The sequence below is a fragment of the Neovison vison genome, chromosome 12 (genome assembly GCF_020171115.1).
Source record: "Neovison vison isolate M4711 chromosome 12, ASM_NN_V1, whole genome shotgun sequence".
NCBI classification, from domain to species: domain Eukaryota; kingdom Metazoa; phylum Chordata; class Mammalia; order Carnivora; family Mustelidae; genus Neogale; species Neogale vison.
Genome location: NC_058102.1, coordinates 97,463,285 through 97,483,742, shown reverse-complemented (window position 1 = coordinate 97,483,742; position 20,458 = coordinate 97,463,285). Strand labels below are relative to the sequence as shown.

Below are 20,458 nucleotides of genomic sequence, written 5' to 3'. Positions count from 1 at the left end.
AATTTATTCTGTATGTCTTAACACTGAGCAGATCTACTTTATGTTTTAGTTTTGCACAAAATGAATTTTATAGACTGAAGATTATCATCCATCATATTGAGGCAGAACCCAAAAAAATGCATATCTTATGACCAAAAGAGGATGATGATGGAAAATAGGAATAATTTCCTCCCAGGAATTTTGTAGGTAAAGGATTTAATAAGTTCATTAACATATTAAGTTAATTGGCTAATTGTGAGTAAATATTATTCCTTTTGAAGGCTCTGAAACCTCTGAAAGATACAGAGAACAACTGAGACATTACAGACGTGGCCAGGCTGTCTGGAAAGTTAAAACTTTCTTAAAATAATTTTAGATGATGGCACTTCTAAAGCTTTTATAGAAAATAGGAATTTTAAACAAAAAAAATTAAACAAATCCTGTAAAGCATCAAGAGTTGTGTTAAAGCTAAAAGTAAAAAAAAAAAAAAAAAAAGAGTAATAGGAAATAATCTTTGCCTCCCAAAAGCTTACCTTGAATGTTTACTATGTCTATATACTGTTATCAGATGCACATTACTCTACCAGATGGGCAAATGGTCTCTGTAGATTGCAAAAAGTTGAATGGGAAAAGAAAACAGAAATATGTATTCAAAATAGAAATGTTAAAAATATATGAAGAAGAAAGCAACAAAAAAAAACCTTCAAAATTTTGCAATATGTTGGGAGTAAGCTCTGAGTTTTAGATTTTTGTCTCAGAGGTCTCTTTTTTTGTTTTGTTTTCAGGAATATATCAAAACATTCAGAAGACAAGGATTTATAATGAGATATATGAGAATACAATGAAAGAAATATAGGAATAATTAATTGATACATTACATAATTATATGTCAGTCAGTTTTAATAAGTATTTTGTTTCTACATACCACAAAATCATTTCTCTCTAAAAACATAAGGCAACAATGATTTTTTTTTAAAGCATGTCTATATTCCTGTGTGTGTGTGTGTGTGTGTGTGTGTGTGTGTGTGTTTCTTTTCTGGTGTCATAACTTTCTTATTTTTTCATCTATTTTTCAGCTGAAACAAAGAATACCATCATAAAGAAGGAAAATAATGAGAAATCACACAACAGTGACAGAGTTTATTCTTCTCGGGTTGACAGATGACCCACAGTGGCAGGTTGTACTTTTCATATTTCTTCTTGTTACCTACATGCTCAGCGTGACTGGGAACCTGATCATTATCACCCTCACCCTTACAGATCCTCACCTGCAGACTCCAATGTATTTCTTCCTTCGAAATTTCTCATTCCTAGAAATATCATTCACATCTGTCTGCATTCCCAGATTCCTTGTCACTATCATGACGAGGGACAGAACCATTACCTACAATGGTTGTGTGACTCAGCTATTTTTCTTTATCTTCTTGGGGGTGACAGAGTTTTACCTTCTGGCTGCCATGTCCTATGACCGCTACGTGGCCATCTGCAAACCTCTACATTACATGACCATCATGAGCAGCAGAGTGTGCTTCCTTCTTGTCTTTAGCTCATGGCTTGCAGGATTCTTGGTCATCTTTCCACCAGTAATGCTGCTGCTGAAGTTGGATTTCTGTGACTCCAATATAATCAATCATTTTATCTGTGACTCCTCTCCAATTCTACAGCTTTCTTGCACAAATACTCACTTTCTAGAACTCATGGCATTTTTTTTAGCGGTGGTAACACTTATGGTCACCTTAACACTAGTTATTCTCTCTTACACATACATCATCCGGACAATTCTGAGAATTCCTTCCACAAGTCAAAGGAAAAAAGCCTTTTCCACTTGTTCCTCCCACATGATAGTGGTTTCCCTCTCTTATGGTAGCTGTATCTTCATGTACATCAAACCTTCCGCAAGGGAAAGGGTGACTTTAAATAAAGGAGTAGCTGTGCTTAATACCTCAGTGGCTCCTCTCTTGAATCCTTTCATATATACACTAAGAAATCAGCAGGTAAAGCAAGCCTTCAAAAACATGGTCCAGAGAATGGTCTTCTCTTCAAATAAATGAATGTGGTCATGCAAAAACTAAATCCCTGAAAACAAAGTTGAATGAAGAATTCTGTCTTTCTCTACCTAAATTCTTTAAACACCTCAATTCATTCTTTCAGACCGGCATATATACATCATCAATGCCTCTTTTCCTTATTAGCCTAAAAATCAAGTCTTGACTGGTTTTCTAAATAGGAAACAGTCAATCTCTTCCTGTGTAACTGAATTTCAGATGTCAATAATCTACATTGTTTCTCACATCAAAGCAAAGCTGCTTATACGTCCATAGAAAAGATACAGGTTGCTATACTGTAAGAAGCTACTAAAAACCACATACAAATATATAACATATTTTATACCAAATAAAAATATGCATCAATTAATATTTCTCAAATTTCTTCTGTATCACCAAGAAAACATTCTTAGAGATTTTATGTATTTGTCAGAAAGAGAGAGAGCACAAGCAAGGGGAGCAGGAGGCAGAGGCAAAAGCAGGCTTCCTGCTGAGCAAAGAGCTGAGGCAAGAGTCAATCCCAGGACCCTGGGATCACGACCTGAGCTGAAGGCAGCGCTTAACCAACTAAGCCACCAAGGGATCTCAAGAAAACATGTTTAAAAATTAAAAGCATTATTAAAATGTCTCCATGAATTTACCAATAAAATGTGATTAAAACATGTTGAAAAATTAAATACAAATTTAAGACAAAAATCTGTCAGATTTATCTTTGCCATTTGAATGAGGTTGTATCCATTTTGTATTAGTTTTTTGAGGAAAAAATAGCAGTTTCAGTGTAAAAGAAAAGATGAAATTTACTTTATGTTCTAAAAATATAGGTTAACTGAAGATTTCTCTATTTCTGACAAGAATATTTGAGAGGGAAAAGAGTGATCTATAAAAGTAAATTAAGCTATCCTAATAGATTTCGTATTTATGTTCAGACTCTTCCAACTGATACCAAGATGGTCTTTTCTACTGACATGAAAACAACAAATTCATAATCTAGAATAGTGTGAGAGGTAGACTCCAGAGAATATCTTGGAAATGATGATATGTGAGTTCCTTATGCTTTAGTTTTCCTTTAGCAGCAAATCTACATACTGTCTCTATCTTTCTATTGTCTCTTTCACAACAGGTTCTATCTCCCTCACCCAAATCCAAGAAAATGACTCATGTAGGTGTCAGAGAATGTAAAAAATGTGCCCAAGCCTGGTTCCTATAGTTAATGAGCCCCTTGACTCCAAGGTATTAGTAAGAAAGTTGGTTGACAACAGTAGTTGTGAATCTAACTCAATACCAGGTAAGTGGATTTGACTTTGGCTTTTTGATCTAGGTAAAGAGCTCTACATAGTTTGTAAGTCCAAGATAGAATTAGCTTTTCTTATTTCTTATGGACAGACAAGAGTGTCCATGAGCACTCACTCACTTCTTACCATTGTCTTTCCATGGAATCGGTTACATTTTTTTTAAAACAGATTTAACATATTACTACAAAATGAGAATTAAATGATAATTTTATTCAATTTAAATTTTTTATTGGATAATTTGTAAAAAATGAAATTATATAGGTTTGCTTTTATAAGAATGTAACAAGAAAGCAGAAATGCAAAAGTAAAAATTAGGAGAGTATACAAATGATATGAAAATGTTAGGTAAATAAATATATACTGTATATATGGCATATATAATAGATAGGTATGTAGGTAGAGAAGTAAAGAGAGAGGGGAAGGAAAATAAGGGTAAGGGAAAGTTGATCCTCTTAATCAACAGAAACTTCTCTGAAGATGTCGTTTCTAATATTCACCTTGTTAGTAGGTGTAAGTTGATATACTATTGTAAAGTACTGCAAAATAATGAAATTTCTATTGCAAATGTGATGGTTGGGGAAATGTATCAGATATATGCTAGAGGTCATGTTTTTAGAGGCTTTCAAAAGTATTTAAATTCCTATTATTGTTCATACTAATATTCTAAAATACTTTCCCTTTAACAATAGGGAAAATTACATGTATGTAATGACCACACAGAGCACACCTGTGTCATAATCTTTTTAAAATTCAAATGGCAATTACTGTCACTTTGTTTCATGGTTATGGAAAACATAAATAGTAATTTATTTCCCTTGGTGAATTATCATCTTGAAAGTTGGTTCTGATAAACATAAAGTTAAATGGGAGTTCAGAATAAAAATTTCTTAATAATACTGCAAATTAGAATTTCATTGACTCGTATTCCCAGGAAGCATTCCTCAAATTCTGGAGATTACAAAATACTCCCAACAGACTATTAGTCATTTATGGACTACTGAATCTCTTGGGATATTAATAACAAGCCATGAGTGGCTGAAGGAAAAGTTATAATCACTAAAACTTACTGATAACAAAATCTAAAAATCACACAAAAAGACAAATTTTAAAAAGCCTTCATTTTGTCTCATGTATAAAAATGTTCAGAAGGAAAAGTGAACGAAATGAACAGACAACTTAATTAGAATAGAACTGGAAGACACAGTTATTTTATACATTTCATGGAATTTCTGCCTTATCTTAACCAGGCTACCTGCACTCAGATTCTTCTAAGTATGAACAGAATAAATGCAATAATATTTTCTAAGACATTCCACTTAATTATGTTTTCTGTAAAAGGCAAACTACGTATTTCTCTTCTCTAGAGGCAACATTATAACATAGGAGAGGGGGTATTTTCTAGTTCTCTATAACTACTTTTTATACTATCCATTTGTTTTCATAAATATTCAGTTATTTTTTATCTCTAATTCATGCAGTACTAATGGAAACCTTTCAATACAAGCTTTCGGGAATTCTGTCTTAAATCCCTGCTTAAACTGAAATCCTTAATATAGTTTAGTTTATGAGGAGAGAGTCAGAAATAGGTGAAAAGGCAGAAAACGAAGAATAGAAGAGCACAGAAAGAATAACAAGTTTTGTTGTAAAGAGGACTGGGGTTGGATCCTCAAATGAAATTATTTACCATTTGAAATAACATGCAGAGAACATTGGACAAAGCATGGTCTTTTCTCCCATTTATGTGGCCAAACATGCTATCTGGCAAATCCCACATGAAAAGAATCACTTATTAGAAACTGTATATTAGTTAAAAACTATGTGAATAGATTTTACAGCATATTCAATTGCTAAATGTTTTCTCCTTTTATTTACACTAAGGAGATGATTAAAAGCATTAAAGATATTATCTTAAATTCATTGATTGCATACTAAGTGATCTGATGATTCGCTGAGTTTTTAAGAAAGAGTGAATACTCTGAGCTGAGAGTAATATGCAGTTTGAATGAGGAAAACTTCATATCACTAACCAGGTACTAGAGTCCAAAAAATCTAATGGACAATGTTTTTACTGAAGAAATGAATGAATGAGTGGGTGAATGAAGGCTTGGAAGGCAGTTGGCTCTGGCAATAGCAAAAATAGGCCATTCTCAATATCATCTCTTTCTTTCCAGTTTCCTAGGATATGGTCTTTGCTGCTATTTTTCCTGTTAAGTTTTCATTTTCCAGCATATATAAATCTGGAAAAACAGTGATATCCTATACGCTATCTTCTTAACTGTGTGTGTGTGTATATATGCAGTATCCCATATTAACACCAAAACTAAATCTTTCTGTAAAGATTTGAGAGCAGCATGAGCACATATGTGTAATTTTATTTTTTTATTTTATTTATTTATATATTTTTGAGAAAGAGAGACATTGTGCAGGGAAGGGCAGAGGGAGAAGGAGAGAGAGATTCCCAAGCAGGCTCTATGCCCAGCACAAAACCTGACAGGGGGCTCAATCCCATGATCCCAAGACCAAGACGCAAGCCAAAATCAAGAGCCAGATGCCCCACCAACTGAACCACCCAGGTGCCCCCTTGTGTGTACTTTTGAGATGACCTGAAGGTTTCAATACAATGAACCTTTAGTTTCTTAATAAGGAAAGGAGTCATTCATCTGTATATACTGTGAGTCAAAATTGACTCTGCTGTAATAAACACATAAATAATCTTCTTATCCCATGTGTAAATTTAATGTTAAAAATTATCATTCTCAGGGGAATCCTCTTACACTGTTTGTGGGAATGCAAGCTGATGGAACCACTCCGGAAAGCAGCATGGAGTTTCCTCAAAAAGGTGAAAATAGAGCTACACTATGACCCAGCAATTGCACTATCAGATATTTACCATAAAAATACAAACATAGTAATCCAAAGGGGGCACATGCACCTGAATGTTTATAGCAGCAATGTCCACAACAGCCACACTATGGAAAGAACCGAGATGTCCATCAACAGATGTATGGATAAAGAAGATGTAATATATATACACACACACACAATGGAATACTATGCAGCCATCAAAAGAAATGAAATCTTGACATGGATGGAACTAGAGGGTATTTGCTTAGTGAAATAAGCCAGTCAGAGAAAGACAACTATCCTATGATCTCCCTGATATGAGGAAGTAGAGATGCAACATGGGGGTTTTGGGGGGTAGGAAAAGAATAAATGAAACAAGATGGGATCGGTGAGGGAGACAAACCATAAGAGATTCTTAATCTCACAAAACAAACTGAGGGGGCTCTGGAGGAGGGGGGAGGGGTAAGGGGGTGGAGCTATGGACATTGGGGAGGGTATGTGCTATGGTGAGTGCTGTGAAGTGTGTAAACCTGGCGATTCACAGACCTGTATCCCTGGGGCTAATAATACATTATATGCTTATAAAAAAATTTAAAAATTATTTTTAAAAAAGATAATCATGTAGTCATTTCCAAATATAAATAAATAAATAAATAAATAATAAAGTGTTGACTCACCAAAAAAAAAAAAAATTATCACTCTCAATATTAGAAATAATTCCAAAAACTGTTTCCAGGCACCAACTTGGATTTTTCCTATAGCAGCTAGTACTCATTGAAGGGGTATAGCAGATAAAAATGAACTCTGGTTACAATGCATAGGACAACTTGAAGGAAGGTCAGGGTTTTGTAATGGTTCAAACATAGAATTGTAAGATCCAGAACTAAAACATCAGTTCCGAAGATGTAAAACTAAAAAAATAAAAATAAATAAGAGGGATTTTGAGGAAACAAAACTTTCTTGAAGTGATGGTGGGGTACAAATGCAATACTGGGGGATAAATAGAGGAAGTGATGACATCCAGGAATCTGTCTGAAGAGACACAATTCATTGTGAGCTTTTCAGTGAAGACAGGGAATGCAAGAAGAGTAGATAGTGGTGCAGATAAGGAGTGAAAAAATGCCAATTGCTGTCATATTCACTTCTGGGATAAAGTAGTAACAAGTACGTGTAAACATTTTGAAGACAATATGACGTCAGATAAGGAACATTGTGGAAAGAACTAAAACACATAATACTATCTCTTCTAATACTACTTCTTAGCCATACCCAGGGTTAAATTTATTATTCTATGGAGACTGAGTTCCATGCAATCTCTCTGCACCCTTGAGAATGTCCTTACACTCATCATTTGAACCGCCCTAGAAAATAACACTTTCAAGTAATATGGATGACATGGTTTAAAATGGCATTGCATCTCAAAATTAACGGAAAAATGGGAAGTAGGGAGAAGGAGCTATCAGGGAACAAGGGCCCTTTTCCAGGACTTTCTCCATTCCTTATGTTGTTCCTTCCCAATTTCTAGAAATATTGAGCAAAGACTTAATCTGTTACCTAATGAAAAAGAGTCTTTCCATACACTCATCAAAATCAGTAAGCATCCTGGAGGGTATAGTCCACAGATAAATAACATGATCTGAGTACACCATAAGCCTGGCAACAACATTATGTAGTCAATTCCATAACTATATAAGCGACAGTATTATGAATGCAATAGCATTTTAAAATTTTTTTCTCAGTAACCAAGAAAACCTTAGGCCAAAGCAAGAAGTACTAATCCAAACTCTACATTGATATCAGTCACAGTAAGTTCCATGCATTGAATGTTAACAGTGCAGAATACATTTACAATTGTTTGATTACTGCAAATGTATTGTCTCATTTAATCCTCACAGCCACCTTACCATCATTGCTGTGTTTCAGGTAAGTAAAATCAGCCTTGCCTTTTCTATGCTCCCTGTCTCCCAATCACCTCCTTATGGTATTATGTTTCTGTAACCATATAATATTGCAAAAGATTTGAAAGAACAGGACCTCCAGGAAAATTAAATTTCAACAGGTGTCATGCTCATAAGTGGAAGAGCTGAATCTCAAAGTCTGCTTTCAATACACAGAAGAGAGACTCATACTTACATGTGAAAAACAGTAATTACATGATTTTTAATTAAGTAGATCTACAGATAATTTGAAAATAAACTATATGACCCATCGCAAAGTTTAATTTCACATTTGACATTTTATTGTAAGCATAAATAGATTCAAAATTAAATAATTTGGGTATAGTGGAAATACTGACTTTTAAAATTAAATTCTTGCATTACTATTTGCTTTGTTTTTATTGTTAAATGTGCCCCATCTATAGAAGTGCATATAAAGTTAATGATTGCAGTTTAAAATAACTAAAAAAAATTGCATACTTCCACTTCCCAGGCTAACATACCAAACACCATATTTTAACATAGAAACTCCCAGCTTTTCTGTCCCCAAAAATATAGATCTCAAAAGACACGTCACCATACTGACACTGCCTTTCTTTTCACACCACCAAAGTTAACTCTGTATTTTTGTTTCTGTTCTGGGTTTTGGTCAGGCTTAGAGAATTAAAAATTAGAAACAGTAAATTTCAGCTGAATGCTTTTATAAAGTTTGACAAATGTATGCAGTTGTATATCTACAAGCACAGTCGAAATTAATATTATCTCAATCTCTTCAAAATATTTCCTCATGCATTTCTATAGTCAACCCCTACTCCTTACTCACAGCTCTTGAAGAATCCACTGGTCCATTGTACTTTGGTTTTGTTTATTTTGTATTGTCATAGAAAAGGAATCATATAGTATGTAGCTTTTGAGTGTCTCTTTATAACCTTGTGAAATGCTTTTATGATTCATCCATGTATTTTCATATATCATTTTTTTATTCCTTGTTTATGTGGATACATGGATTCACTACTTGATGGAAATTACAAAGCTGCAGTTTTCATATTTAAATAGAAGTTCCATTTTGAGTTATATTTTTTGTATAATAAAAGATATATGCTGTGGTTTAGATTTTGCTTATGGATGTCCGACTTTTCCAGTACTATTTATTGAAAAATATTGTGTTGTCATTTAATCTTTTGGGCATCTATTTTAAAAGTTAATTGAGCATATACATTTGAGTCTATTTTTGGACTCTTTATTCTGTCCCTGGATCTATATATCTTTTATTTTGCCAATTCCATATTCTCTTAATTAATCTGCTTTATAACAAATAATGGCTTAGTAATTTTATTATATAAAAATCCATAACAAAATAAAAAGATAATTTGACTATTTTAGGTTTTTTAGCTTCCCATAGAAATTTTAGATTAGACTTGTAATATCAACAACAACAACAACCACAAAAACTTTCACTGTAAGCTTGACTCAAAGAACTTGGAATTCCCATTCTTAGAAAATAAAATGCTAAACAAACTGAAAATTGATAACATGGCTTTGACCTTTCAGAGAACTGAAGTCATGGGGTAAACTGCTACCTTGCAAACCAAAAAGTGGAACAAATTCAGAGTCATGGGTGAGATTTGCTTACCTGGAATACAACTGCTGGAGCCATAAAATGGTAGGAATACTTAAATGGTATTGACAAATTGTTGAGAATAAGTGTGGACTAGCATTAGAAAATTCAGAATGACCTCACACTTTCATGGAGGTTACCTGCAGACATTTTTGTGAAAAACAGAAAAACCCCTTCCTGCTGAAGGAAAAATAACCTTTTCTAGACACACCAAAATTGTTCTCCATTACAAAGGCTTATTTTTCAGTGAACTTTACTATATCATTATCCTAACTGGGCAAAGCACATTACTCACAATCCATTCCTCTCTAAACCTTAGCTCTCAACTCAAAGGCAAATGTTTGGGACAATTATACTCTAGAGAAACAGTTGTGAAAATCACATCATAGAGACACAAGCTTAAAATGTTGAAGGCAATCATAAGATTCCCAAACACTATCTTTTTCCCACAACTACTACCACACAATATACAATGTAACAGTGGATTACAGCTGTAGAGCTCTTCTCTTTCTTGGAAAGAATACTTACAGAAAGGGAGATAAAAAGCAAAGACACTAAAGGATATGAAAACATCTTCAACCTACAGCTTCAGCTGCAGCAAATATTAAACACATCCCAGCAAAATTATCTTAACAAGATTATCCTAAATCTTCATACTCATGGCCTGTTTACATCAGTTTATATTTCAACAATAAAAAATTGCAATGCATAGCAAAGGAAAAAAATAAAACAAACAAAATACCCTACCTACCATCTGACAATAAAGTAAGCTACAGAATTAGAACAAATATAACACAGATGTTAAAGATATCTAGCAAGGAGTTGAAAACAACTATGATTAATATGGTAAGGGCTCTAAAAGAAAAAGTAGAAAGCATGCAGTGACAGACGACAAAATTAAGTGTAGAAATGAAGCCTATAAGAGAGAGTCAAAGGAAATACTAGGGGGGAAAAAACCACTTATAACTAAAATGAAGAATGCCTTTGATAGACATGTTAGTAGAATGAACAAGGCAGAGGAAAGAACCAGTGAATCCTGAAGATAGCTCATAAAAACCTACAAAACGAAATGCAAGAGAAAAAAAATGAACAAAACAGCATCCAAGAATTTGGGAGATTATGCTGAGTGAAATAAGTCAAACAGAGAGAGTCAATTATCATATGGTTTCACTTATTTGTGGTGCATAACAAATAGCATGGAGGACATGGGGAGATAGAGAGGAGAAGGGAGTTGGGGGAAATTGGAAGGGGAGGTGAACCATGAAAGACTATGGACTCTGGAAAACAATCTGAGGGTTTTGAAGGGGTGGGGGGTGGTAGGTCGGGGCACCAGGTGGTGGGTATTAGAGAGGGCACAGATTGCATGGAGCACTGGGTGTGGTGCAAAAACAATGAATAGTGTTATGCTTAAAAAAAAATAATTAAAAAAAAAACTTGTAACATAGGCATCATTGGAACACTAGAAAAAGAAAAGAGAAATGAGAAAAAGAAATATTTGAAGAAATAGTGGTTGCAGAACGTTCCAAAATTAATGACAGAAACTAAAACATGGACACAAGAAAATTAGAGAACACATAACAGGATAAACTACATGCACAAAAATTCAACTACCCATATAATATTCAAATTCAGAAAACACAAGAAAATCTTCAAATAAAACATGGGAAAATATATGGATTATCTAGAGAAAAATACCAAAAAAAATCCTTAAATAAAAGATGGAAAAAATATAGCTTATCTAGAGAAGAACAAGGGTGAAATTACAGCACACTTTTAATCAGAAAATAGGCATGCAAGAGGGAATAGAATGAAATATTTCAAGTGTTTAAAGAAAAAAACCACTAACCCACACACAGTTAAGTTATACTTCAAAAGTGAAGGAGAAATAAAGACTTTGTCAGGCAAACAAACTGAAGGAATTCATTATCAGCAGGCCTGAACTTCAAGGAATTCTTCAAAAGTTCTTCAGGCAGAAGAAAATTATACTTATCAGAAAACTTACTCTACATACACAAAGAAAGGATGAACATGGAAGAAGAAATAATTAAAAGTAAAATACAATATGCTCACTATAAAGATAAATTAATGAAGACAGCAGGATATTGACAATAGAATATACATAAAGATCAATGAAACAGAATAGAAATTCCACAGGTAGGACAACATACATACAGTTGATCTTTGACAAAGAGCAAAGGCAATTCAACAGAGACAATCTTTTCTATAATCTTTTATATGAATTGGACATTCATATAAAAAAATAAATCTAGACACAGACCTTTCACAATATTTAAATCAAAATGGATCATAGACCTACTACAGAACTTCAACAATAAGTAAATGGGTGGTGATCAGTGGAGCCAGGATTCTCACTTTTGGAGTAGGAGTTTACAGAGAAGAAGGGAAAGAAGGTTGCATAGAGTAATACTTATGTATTTACATACAAGTTATTAGGATCCTATATATTTCATATATATATACATATGTTGTGTGTATATGTGTGTGTGTGTATATATATATATGTGTGTGTATGTATATATATATGTGTGTGTGTGTGTATACATATATATATATGTATATATATCATATGGTTTCACTTATTTGTGGTGCATAACAAATAGCATGGAGGACATGGGGAGATACAGAGGAGAAGGGAACATATATATATATATATATATATATATATATATATATATATATATGGAATGACACCATGGTAGCAATGAACTCACCTAGAGCCTAGATCTTGGTTTCTAATACCATCCTGGTCCAATAAGAGTAACCAAGTATTATTGCACAGTGTCTGATTAGAGGGATCTGGTAAAGGATATATAAGATGACTCTGAAACATCTTATAGTACCAGAAAACAAGGAAGTGATTTTTAAAAAACACACTATGATGGTTGGATATCAAATGGAAGAGTAGCCAATTAAAAGACCTCCCAATGGCCAAAGCTAGAAAAATTTAGCAACAAAATAAGTTGTATTGGCTATAACTCAGAAGTATAAAATAAGGATCCATGAGCCTATAGTGATATACATAAATGGAGATTTATAAGTAAATTAATAAATGGAGAAGAACACAAATTTCCCATGTAAAAGAATTCCAAATAATATACAGATACCCCATCTTCTAGGCAGAGCATAATTCCCATTCCTTCAATGTCAGTTGTTCATAGTGACTTCCTTCCACAGAGTACAATGTGGAAAGTGCAGGACAGGAGGACAGCAAATTTGTGGAGGACCCTAACAATTAGTGCCTTTATTAGGTGATCAAAGTTCCCATGAAAAATGATAAATTATTCTGATAGTAAAAACTCATGATATGGATGAGTAAGGGGCAAATTTAACCCCATTGTCTTCTTTCCCAAGAAAGATGAAATGAAAATTGATGATGATGAATTGATAATGAAAATGGCAAATTTAACCCCATGGGTTTCTTTCCCAAAACACATATCCCAAATTTAATCTGAGCATAACATCATATAAATCTCCATGAATGTCTATTATACAAACTACTAGATCAGAGTTCTTCAAATTATCAAGATTATCAAAATTTTGAGAGAGTGCCCCATCCAAAGAAGCCTCTTAAAGAGATGATTAATGTATTATAGTTCCCTGGAAGAGATCCAGGAACAAAACAGAAATAGTAGGCAAAAATCAAGAAAATCTGAATAAATTAGGTTCTTTAGAGATAATAATAATGTATCAATCCAACAACATATCAATAAAAGTGTTCACTGATTATAATGAATCTAAAATATTAACATGATAATAGGAGAAATTGTGTTGAAGACATATAGGAACTCTACCTTCACATATTTTCCATAGTTCTAAAACTGTCCTCAAGGAAAAATTAATTTGAAAAAGAAAAAAAAAAAACCGTTGATGATATTTTAATTGGAATTTTGTTGAATCTATCAATACACTTGTTAAATATTGATACCTTAAAAATATTAAGCTTTCTAAAACATGAGGATTTCATAACTTTCTACTTAACTATATGCTGATTTTTAAAATACTACATCACAAAGAATTGGTTTACTTATTTTTTATTGAAATATAACTAACATACATGTTATATTAGTTTCAGGTATACAGCATACCCAACAATTCTACACAGTGTTCATCACTATAAGCAGTATACTATATATTATCACAATAATACTGACTATACTCCCTATGATGTAGCTTTCATCTCCATGAATTATTCATTTTATAACTGGAAATTTATACCTTTTGTCCCCTTTATTTACTTCACCCATCCCACCATCCATTCCCCACCGTGACTGGAAAACCACTCGTTTGTTTCCTGTAGTTAGAAGTCTGTTTTTTCTATTTAAGAACTTGTTTTGTTTTTTATATTGCATATATAAATTGTATTTGTCTTTCTCTGACTTCTTTCATTTATCATAATACCCTCTAGGTCCATCTATGTGGTTGCATATGGCAAGATCTCATTTTTCCTTTTTTTGTTTTTTTTGTTTGTTTGTTTTTGGCTGAGTAGTATTCCATTGTGTATATGTCACATCTTTTTTTTTTTTCTTCAACTTATAGTTTAAATTCTTTTTTTTAAATTTTTTTTTCTTTATTTTCAGCATAACAGTATTCATTATTTTTGCACCACACCCTGTGCTCCATGCAATCCATGCCCTCTATAGTACCCATCACCTGGTACCCCAACCTCCTACCACCAACCCCTTTCAAAACCCTCAGATTGTTTTTCAGAGTCTATATATTACATCTTCTTTTTCCATTCATCTACCAATGGACACTGAGTTGCTTCCATATCTTAGCTATAGTGAATAAATGCTTCAATAAGTGAAAGGTGCATGTATCTTTCTGAATTAGTGTTTCTGGGTTTTTTTTTTTTTTTTTGGATAAACATGCAGTAGTTAGATGACTGAATCTTATGATATTTCTATTTTTAATTCTTTGAGGAAATCCCATGCTTTTTTTCCACAGTGGCTGCCACAATTTAGATTCCTATCAAGGGCATGAGAGGATTCTCTTTTCCTGCACGTTTTTACCAGCGGAGTTTCTTGCCTTGTTGATTCTAGCCATTCTGACAGTTGTAAGGTGATATCTCATTGTGGTATTGATTTGTATTTTCCTGATGATTAATGATGTTGAGCACATTTTCATGTGTCTGTTAGCCATCTATACATCCTCTTGGGAAAATCACCTATTCAGAATCTCTGTCCAATTTTTATTTGGGTTATTTGGGGGTTTTCTATGTTGAATTGTATAATTTCTTTATGTATTAGGATATTAACTCCTTATGGATATATCATTTGTAATTATCTTCTCCTATTCAGTAGGTTGCCTTTCCATTTTGTTAATGGTTTCCTTCACTGTGCAAAAAGTTGTGGGTTTTTTTTTCTGTGTAATCCCAATAAATTGTTTATTTGTTTATTGTCAATACATTTTTATGAACAAAATACTTGAATATTTTATATCCTTGTGGCCCCTTCTTCTTGCTGTTTTCTGCTTCTTCACAAGTTTACATGTTATTGGACTAGAGTGCCTCGGCAGATATTTATCTCAGGTAAAAACAACATTGAGCACCTGGGTGGCTCAGTTGGTTAAGCAACTGCCCTCAGTTCAGGTCATGATCCCAGAGTCCCAAGATCAAGTCCTGCATCAGGCTCCCAGCTCCATAGGGAGTCTGCTTCTCCCTCTGACCTTCTTCCCTCTTATGCTATCTCTCACTCAAGTAAATAAATAAAATCTTTAAAAAAAAATACAATATTGACAATATGAAAATTCCAAGACTGCTTTTTACCTCACTGCTATTCTCTGTACCTCTACACCTCTCTGACATTTAATGTTTTGTTTTTTTTTTTTAAACATTACCCAAGGCTACCTAATTAAAATTATTCAACTAAACTTTCAAATACATTCCTCAGGAACATCTCTCTCCAGAGACATTTAATTGCTTTCCTGCAAGAATCTCCTGTGACTATTTTGAGGGGGAGAGAGCAGATAAAACCAGTCTGTTTGGATAACAAGAGTTGGAAAACCAACTTTTCCCACTGGAAGGGAAGAACAAGTTTTTTACAAAATTACAACTCATCTTTATTTTACAAAAGTTACTGGGAGCCAGGTAAAATGTTATATTAGTAGGTTTTTCTAACATCTAGAGTTAGGATATTTTTATTTTTATGGAAATTTTGGAAAATAAGGATACTAAATGCCAGCTCTTGGACTATGTAACTTAGGATAGTTCCCTACATTTCAGGGATTTTCTCTCTCAAAAAATTTTTTCATTCCTATGCAGATCACCTCTTTCTTATACCTGTTATTTCTTGATTGTCACTCATGGCTTGAGCCTCTCCTTATTTTGAATGAAAAGCTTCACTTAATTAACCAGCAAAATATACAGCTTTGTCATCTCTGTTTGCCTGTTTCACTGTAACTACTACCTCGATCCCACATTTTTCTCCTTCTTTTACTTTTTATTTATTTTGAGAGTCTTACCCATATTCCAGGAAAGCTCAGTCTCTAGTTCTCCATGTTACCAGGCAGAAATTTAGAGCAGAGGTCCATTTTGCTGCTGGCCTCCCCTCTCCATACCTCTGGCTTTACTCCTAAACAACGACGTAGTGCCAAAGATACTGCTACCCAATGAAAAACTTTTGCAAGACCATTTGAGTCTCAGCCTTTCAAACTAAACATGGATTGACTACATGAAACAGTCTGTAACCCTGTTTCCACTGTGTCACCAGCTGTTTCCTGGATCACCAGTTACAGATCCTCTTGAATACTTTGCTTGCAACTTCTACCAGCAACTGGGGCTGTGTCAACTTTCTATGAGGGTCTCCCCAACATCAGGAATAAACTTTTTCCTAAAGTTATTCGTCAGTATTTGTCATCTTTCTCTATGTGACCAGGATCATCCTGCCAAATTCCACCTATACACTACAGAAACAGCTTCTTGCATAATGAAATTAAAGGCAGAAACAAGTTCTGAAGTCTATAAAATGCTCCAGAAGGAAAGCCTAACACTGACACTCAATTAAACTAAGGCAACAGAACATTTGGATTTGAGAAGCCAAACTTTTACCACAGAAGATTATTTAACTGTAAGTATATTTTTCATTTCTTACCTCATTTACTTTTCTCCATTTTCTAATCAATTTGTAACTTAAATCACTTAAATGTTTCTCTTTCAATATCTTCTAAAAAGTAGCAGATTGCTATTTAATTCAGAAACAAAATCTTTAATTTTTGGTTTGTTTAGATTATATAAATTTTAGATTTTATAGCCTTGATTCTTTTCTTATGTGATTAATTCTCTATTTAGCCAGGACTGATATGAAACATCTCAAATAAATTGTAGAAACTATTTTAAAAGCAAATTTCAAATGTTCTTTTTTAAGAAAATTCTTTACAACATGTGGTCATAGTAAAATATTTCAATAGAAATATAATAATATTTTATGTATTGTAATTTTCAAACACATATGATCAAATTTAAAAGAACATAAAACATTTGATAAGCATATTTTTCATATACAGATGTGATCATGAGACCTACCAAGTGATTTACTCAATGTTAAGATTTTTTTTTTTTTTGACAGAGAGAAATCACAAGCAGATGGAGAGGCAGGCAGAGAGAGAGAGAGAGAGAGAGGGAAGCAGGCTCCCTGCTGAGCAGAGAGCCCGATGTGGGACTCGATCCCAGTACCCCGAGATCATGACCCAAGCCGAAGGCAGTGGCTTAACCCACTGAGCCACCCAGGTGCCCCCCGATTTACTCAATGTTAAATGGCTAGTGGTCTAAAAAGAAGATACTAGGCATAAGTTTCTTTGTGCTGGCTCATATATAATTTCAAAATTCAATACAATTTGATGGACAATTCATTACCCCATTATATGTCTTACATATTTTTTAAACCAGCAGAAGTGCCAAAAAAAAATAATCCTGAACTCGCAAAAATCATTGTTTTTTTGTTTGCATTTATAGACTTGGAAAAGTCAGCAATAAGAAATGAAAAATCAAACATCTGTGAAAGAGTTCATTCTTCTGGGATTAACAAATGACCCAAAACTAAATATTTTTATTTTTCTATTTCTGTTTTTCACATATATACTGAGTTTAACTGGAAACCTGACAATTATAACCCTCACTCTGGTAGATCCTCACCTTAAAACTCCCATGTATTTCTTCCTTAGGAATTTCTCTTTTCTAGAAATCTCATTCACAACAGTTTGTATTCCTAGATTTCTGGTCAGCATTGTAACAGGAGATATGACCATTTCCTATAATTCTTGCATGGCACAGGAGTTTTTCTTCATACTTCTTGGCTCCACAGAATTTTTTCTTTTGACTGCTATGTCTTATGATCGGTACGTAGCTATCTGCAAGCCACTGCATTACACAACAATAATGAACAGCAGAGTCTGCAACCAGCTTGTAATTAGCTCTTGGCTAGCTGGATTTCTCATTATCTTTCCACCTGTGATCATGGGACTTCAACTGGATTTCTGCGACTCCAACATCATTGACCACTTCACTTGTGACTCTTCTCCTATACTGTCGATCTCCTGTACAGACACAACATTCCTAGAGCTCATGGCATTCTTCCTGGCAGTATTCACACTCATGGTAACCTTAATATTAGTGGTTCTTTCCTGTGTATTCATCCTTAAAACGATTCTGAGAATCCCTTCTGCTGAACAGAGGAGAAAGGCCTTTTCCACTTGTTCCTCACACATGATTGTTGTCTCTATTTCTTATGGAAGTTGCATTTTCATGTATGTCAAAACGTCAGCAAAAGAAGGAGTGGGTTTGACCAAGGGTATAGCTGTGCTCAATACCTCTGTTGCCCCAATGCTAAATCCTTTTATTTACTCCTTAAGGAACCAGCAGGTAAAGCAGTCTTTTAAGAACTTAACCAACAAATGCTTCTCAAATAAACTGTCATCAGAGAGAAATTCATGACCTCAATTTTAAATAGAACCTATGTCTAACACAATATTAACATTGTTATATTCTCCAATCACTGTGATATTCAACTTCCTTTCCTTCAACTCTTATTCTCCATTTATTCTATTTTGGCCTCACTTAGTTCAACTCTCCTTTCCATTTACATGCCCTAAATTTTCCAAGCATGAATGATTTGATGTCACATAAATGAGGATAACACTTAACAAGAATGCCAGAATTTAGTTTTAACAATCATTGGAAGAACTTTCTCTTTGTACACCAATCAAAGTTAGGCAAAATCCTAAGCAATCCTAAAAATCTATTTCTCCCAGTGCTTAAGCATTCAGTATTAAAGTAATTTCATCTGTAAGGTAAAGTCTCCTATGTCTACTGTGCTTTTATTTGTCCTTGTATCTCCTGGGGTTTTTATATTATAAATGTTGGTCAATGCTATTTGGGGCATAGGCATTAATCATCATGGTGAATTTAATCCTTTAATATTATAACAAAGCTTATTTAATGTCTTTTGTGGGCTAAATTCCAAAATGACTACAAGCATGGCATTGCCATTTCTGTAAGATCCCTATATTTTCAACACGAAGCATTTTGAGTGAACTACACTGATGATTATTCCACAGCCCATTACTTTCTTTTAATGTGCTGATGCTGAGCCTGGAGCTTATCAGACACTCCCTTGGAAGGAACCTGGTTTCCTATGATCCAATATCCTCTACTTTTTACTTTTCTTTTTTCTTTTTTTCTTTCTTTCTTTCTTTTTTTTTTTTTTTTTGAACTTAAAACTATATGTTTTCTATCTCTGAGGTAGTTCTCAAAATTTCTGGCATGATGATGGTAACTTAAAATGTTTTCCAGTGTTTATAGGGTTTCATTATCTTAAAAATGAAAAATATCTCTTTCAGAATTTTTATGGACACTGGAGTGTGTGGATTTAAGCATGTTTACACTATCCAAAATTGACCTAAATCTTTCCTATAAGAAGTTCTTAATTACTGCTTTACTCTTATAAGAATGTAATAATTTATGTAATAAAGTTAAAGAAAGGGAAAAGCATGCATTCTTAAAAGGAAGAAGCAAAACTCCTTTTATTTATGCAGACAACATAATAACCTTTAGAAAAAATCCTATGGACTTCCTGTTTCAGCTCCATTGTTTAGAGTTTGAAAGCCATCCATTCTGCCTTATAAAGGTCAATAACTTTACTTGAACCTGTGGTAGAAGTGAAACTGCAGAAAAATAGAAAAACTTTCCATGCTTACAAATATTGTGAAAATATCTATGCTACCCAAAGCAATCTACACATTTAATGCAATCCCTATCAAAATCCCATCCGTTTTTTTTTTAAAGAAATGGAACAAATAATCCTAAAATTTATATGGAACAAGAAAAGACCTAGAATAGCCAAAGGAATATTGAAAAATAAAGCCAAAGTTGGTGGCATCACAATTCCAGACTTCAAGCTCTATTACAAAGTTGTCATATCAGGACAGTATGGTACTGGTACAAAAACAGACACACAGATCAATGGAACAGAATAGAGAGCCCAATGGAACAGAATAGAGAGCCCAGAAGTAGACCCTCTATGGTCAACTAATCTTCGACAAAGCAGAAAAGAATGTCCAGTGGAAAAAAGGCAGCCTCTTCAACAAATGCTCTTGGAAAATTGGACAGCCACATGCAGAATAATGAAACTAAACCATTTCCTTGCACCACACATGAAAATAAACTCAAAATGGATGAAGGACCTCAATGTGAGAAAGGAATCCATCAAAATCCTTGAGGAGAACACAGGC

General features: G+C 33.8%; 2 protein-coding genes across 2 annotated transcripts; both read left to right on the top strand.

Moving 5' to 3' along the window:
* The first annotated feature begins 1,091 nt into the window (after positions 1-1,091).
* On the top strand, positions 1,092-2,030 carry LOC122891150 (olfactory receptor 6C75). Its single transcript, XM_044226617.1, has one exon. The coding sequence runs from the start codon at positions 1,092-1,094 to the stop codon at positions 2,028-2,030; it is 939 nt and encodes a 312-aa protein (XP_044082552.1).
* A 15,678-nt stretch (positions 2,031-17,708) lies between these two features.
* LOC122891177 (olfactory receptor 6C76-like) lies at positions 17,709-19,925 on the top strand (the record flags this gene model as incomplete). The annotated part of the gene is made up of 2 exons (XM_044226663.1): positions 17,709-18,607; positions 19,895-19,925. Coding segments are annotated over exons 1-2 (930 nt in total), but the record flags the coding sequence as incomplete, so codon positions are not given.
* Positions 19,926-20,458: the final 533 nt, after the last annotated feature.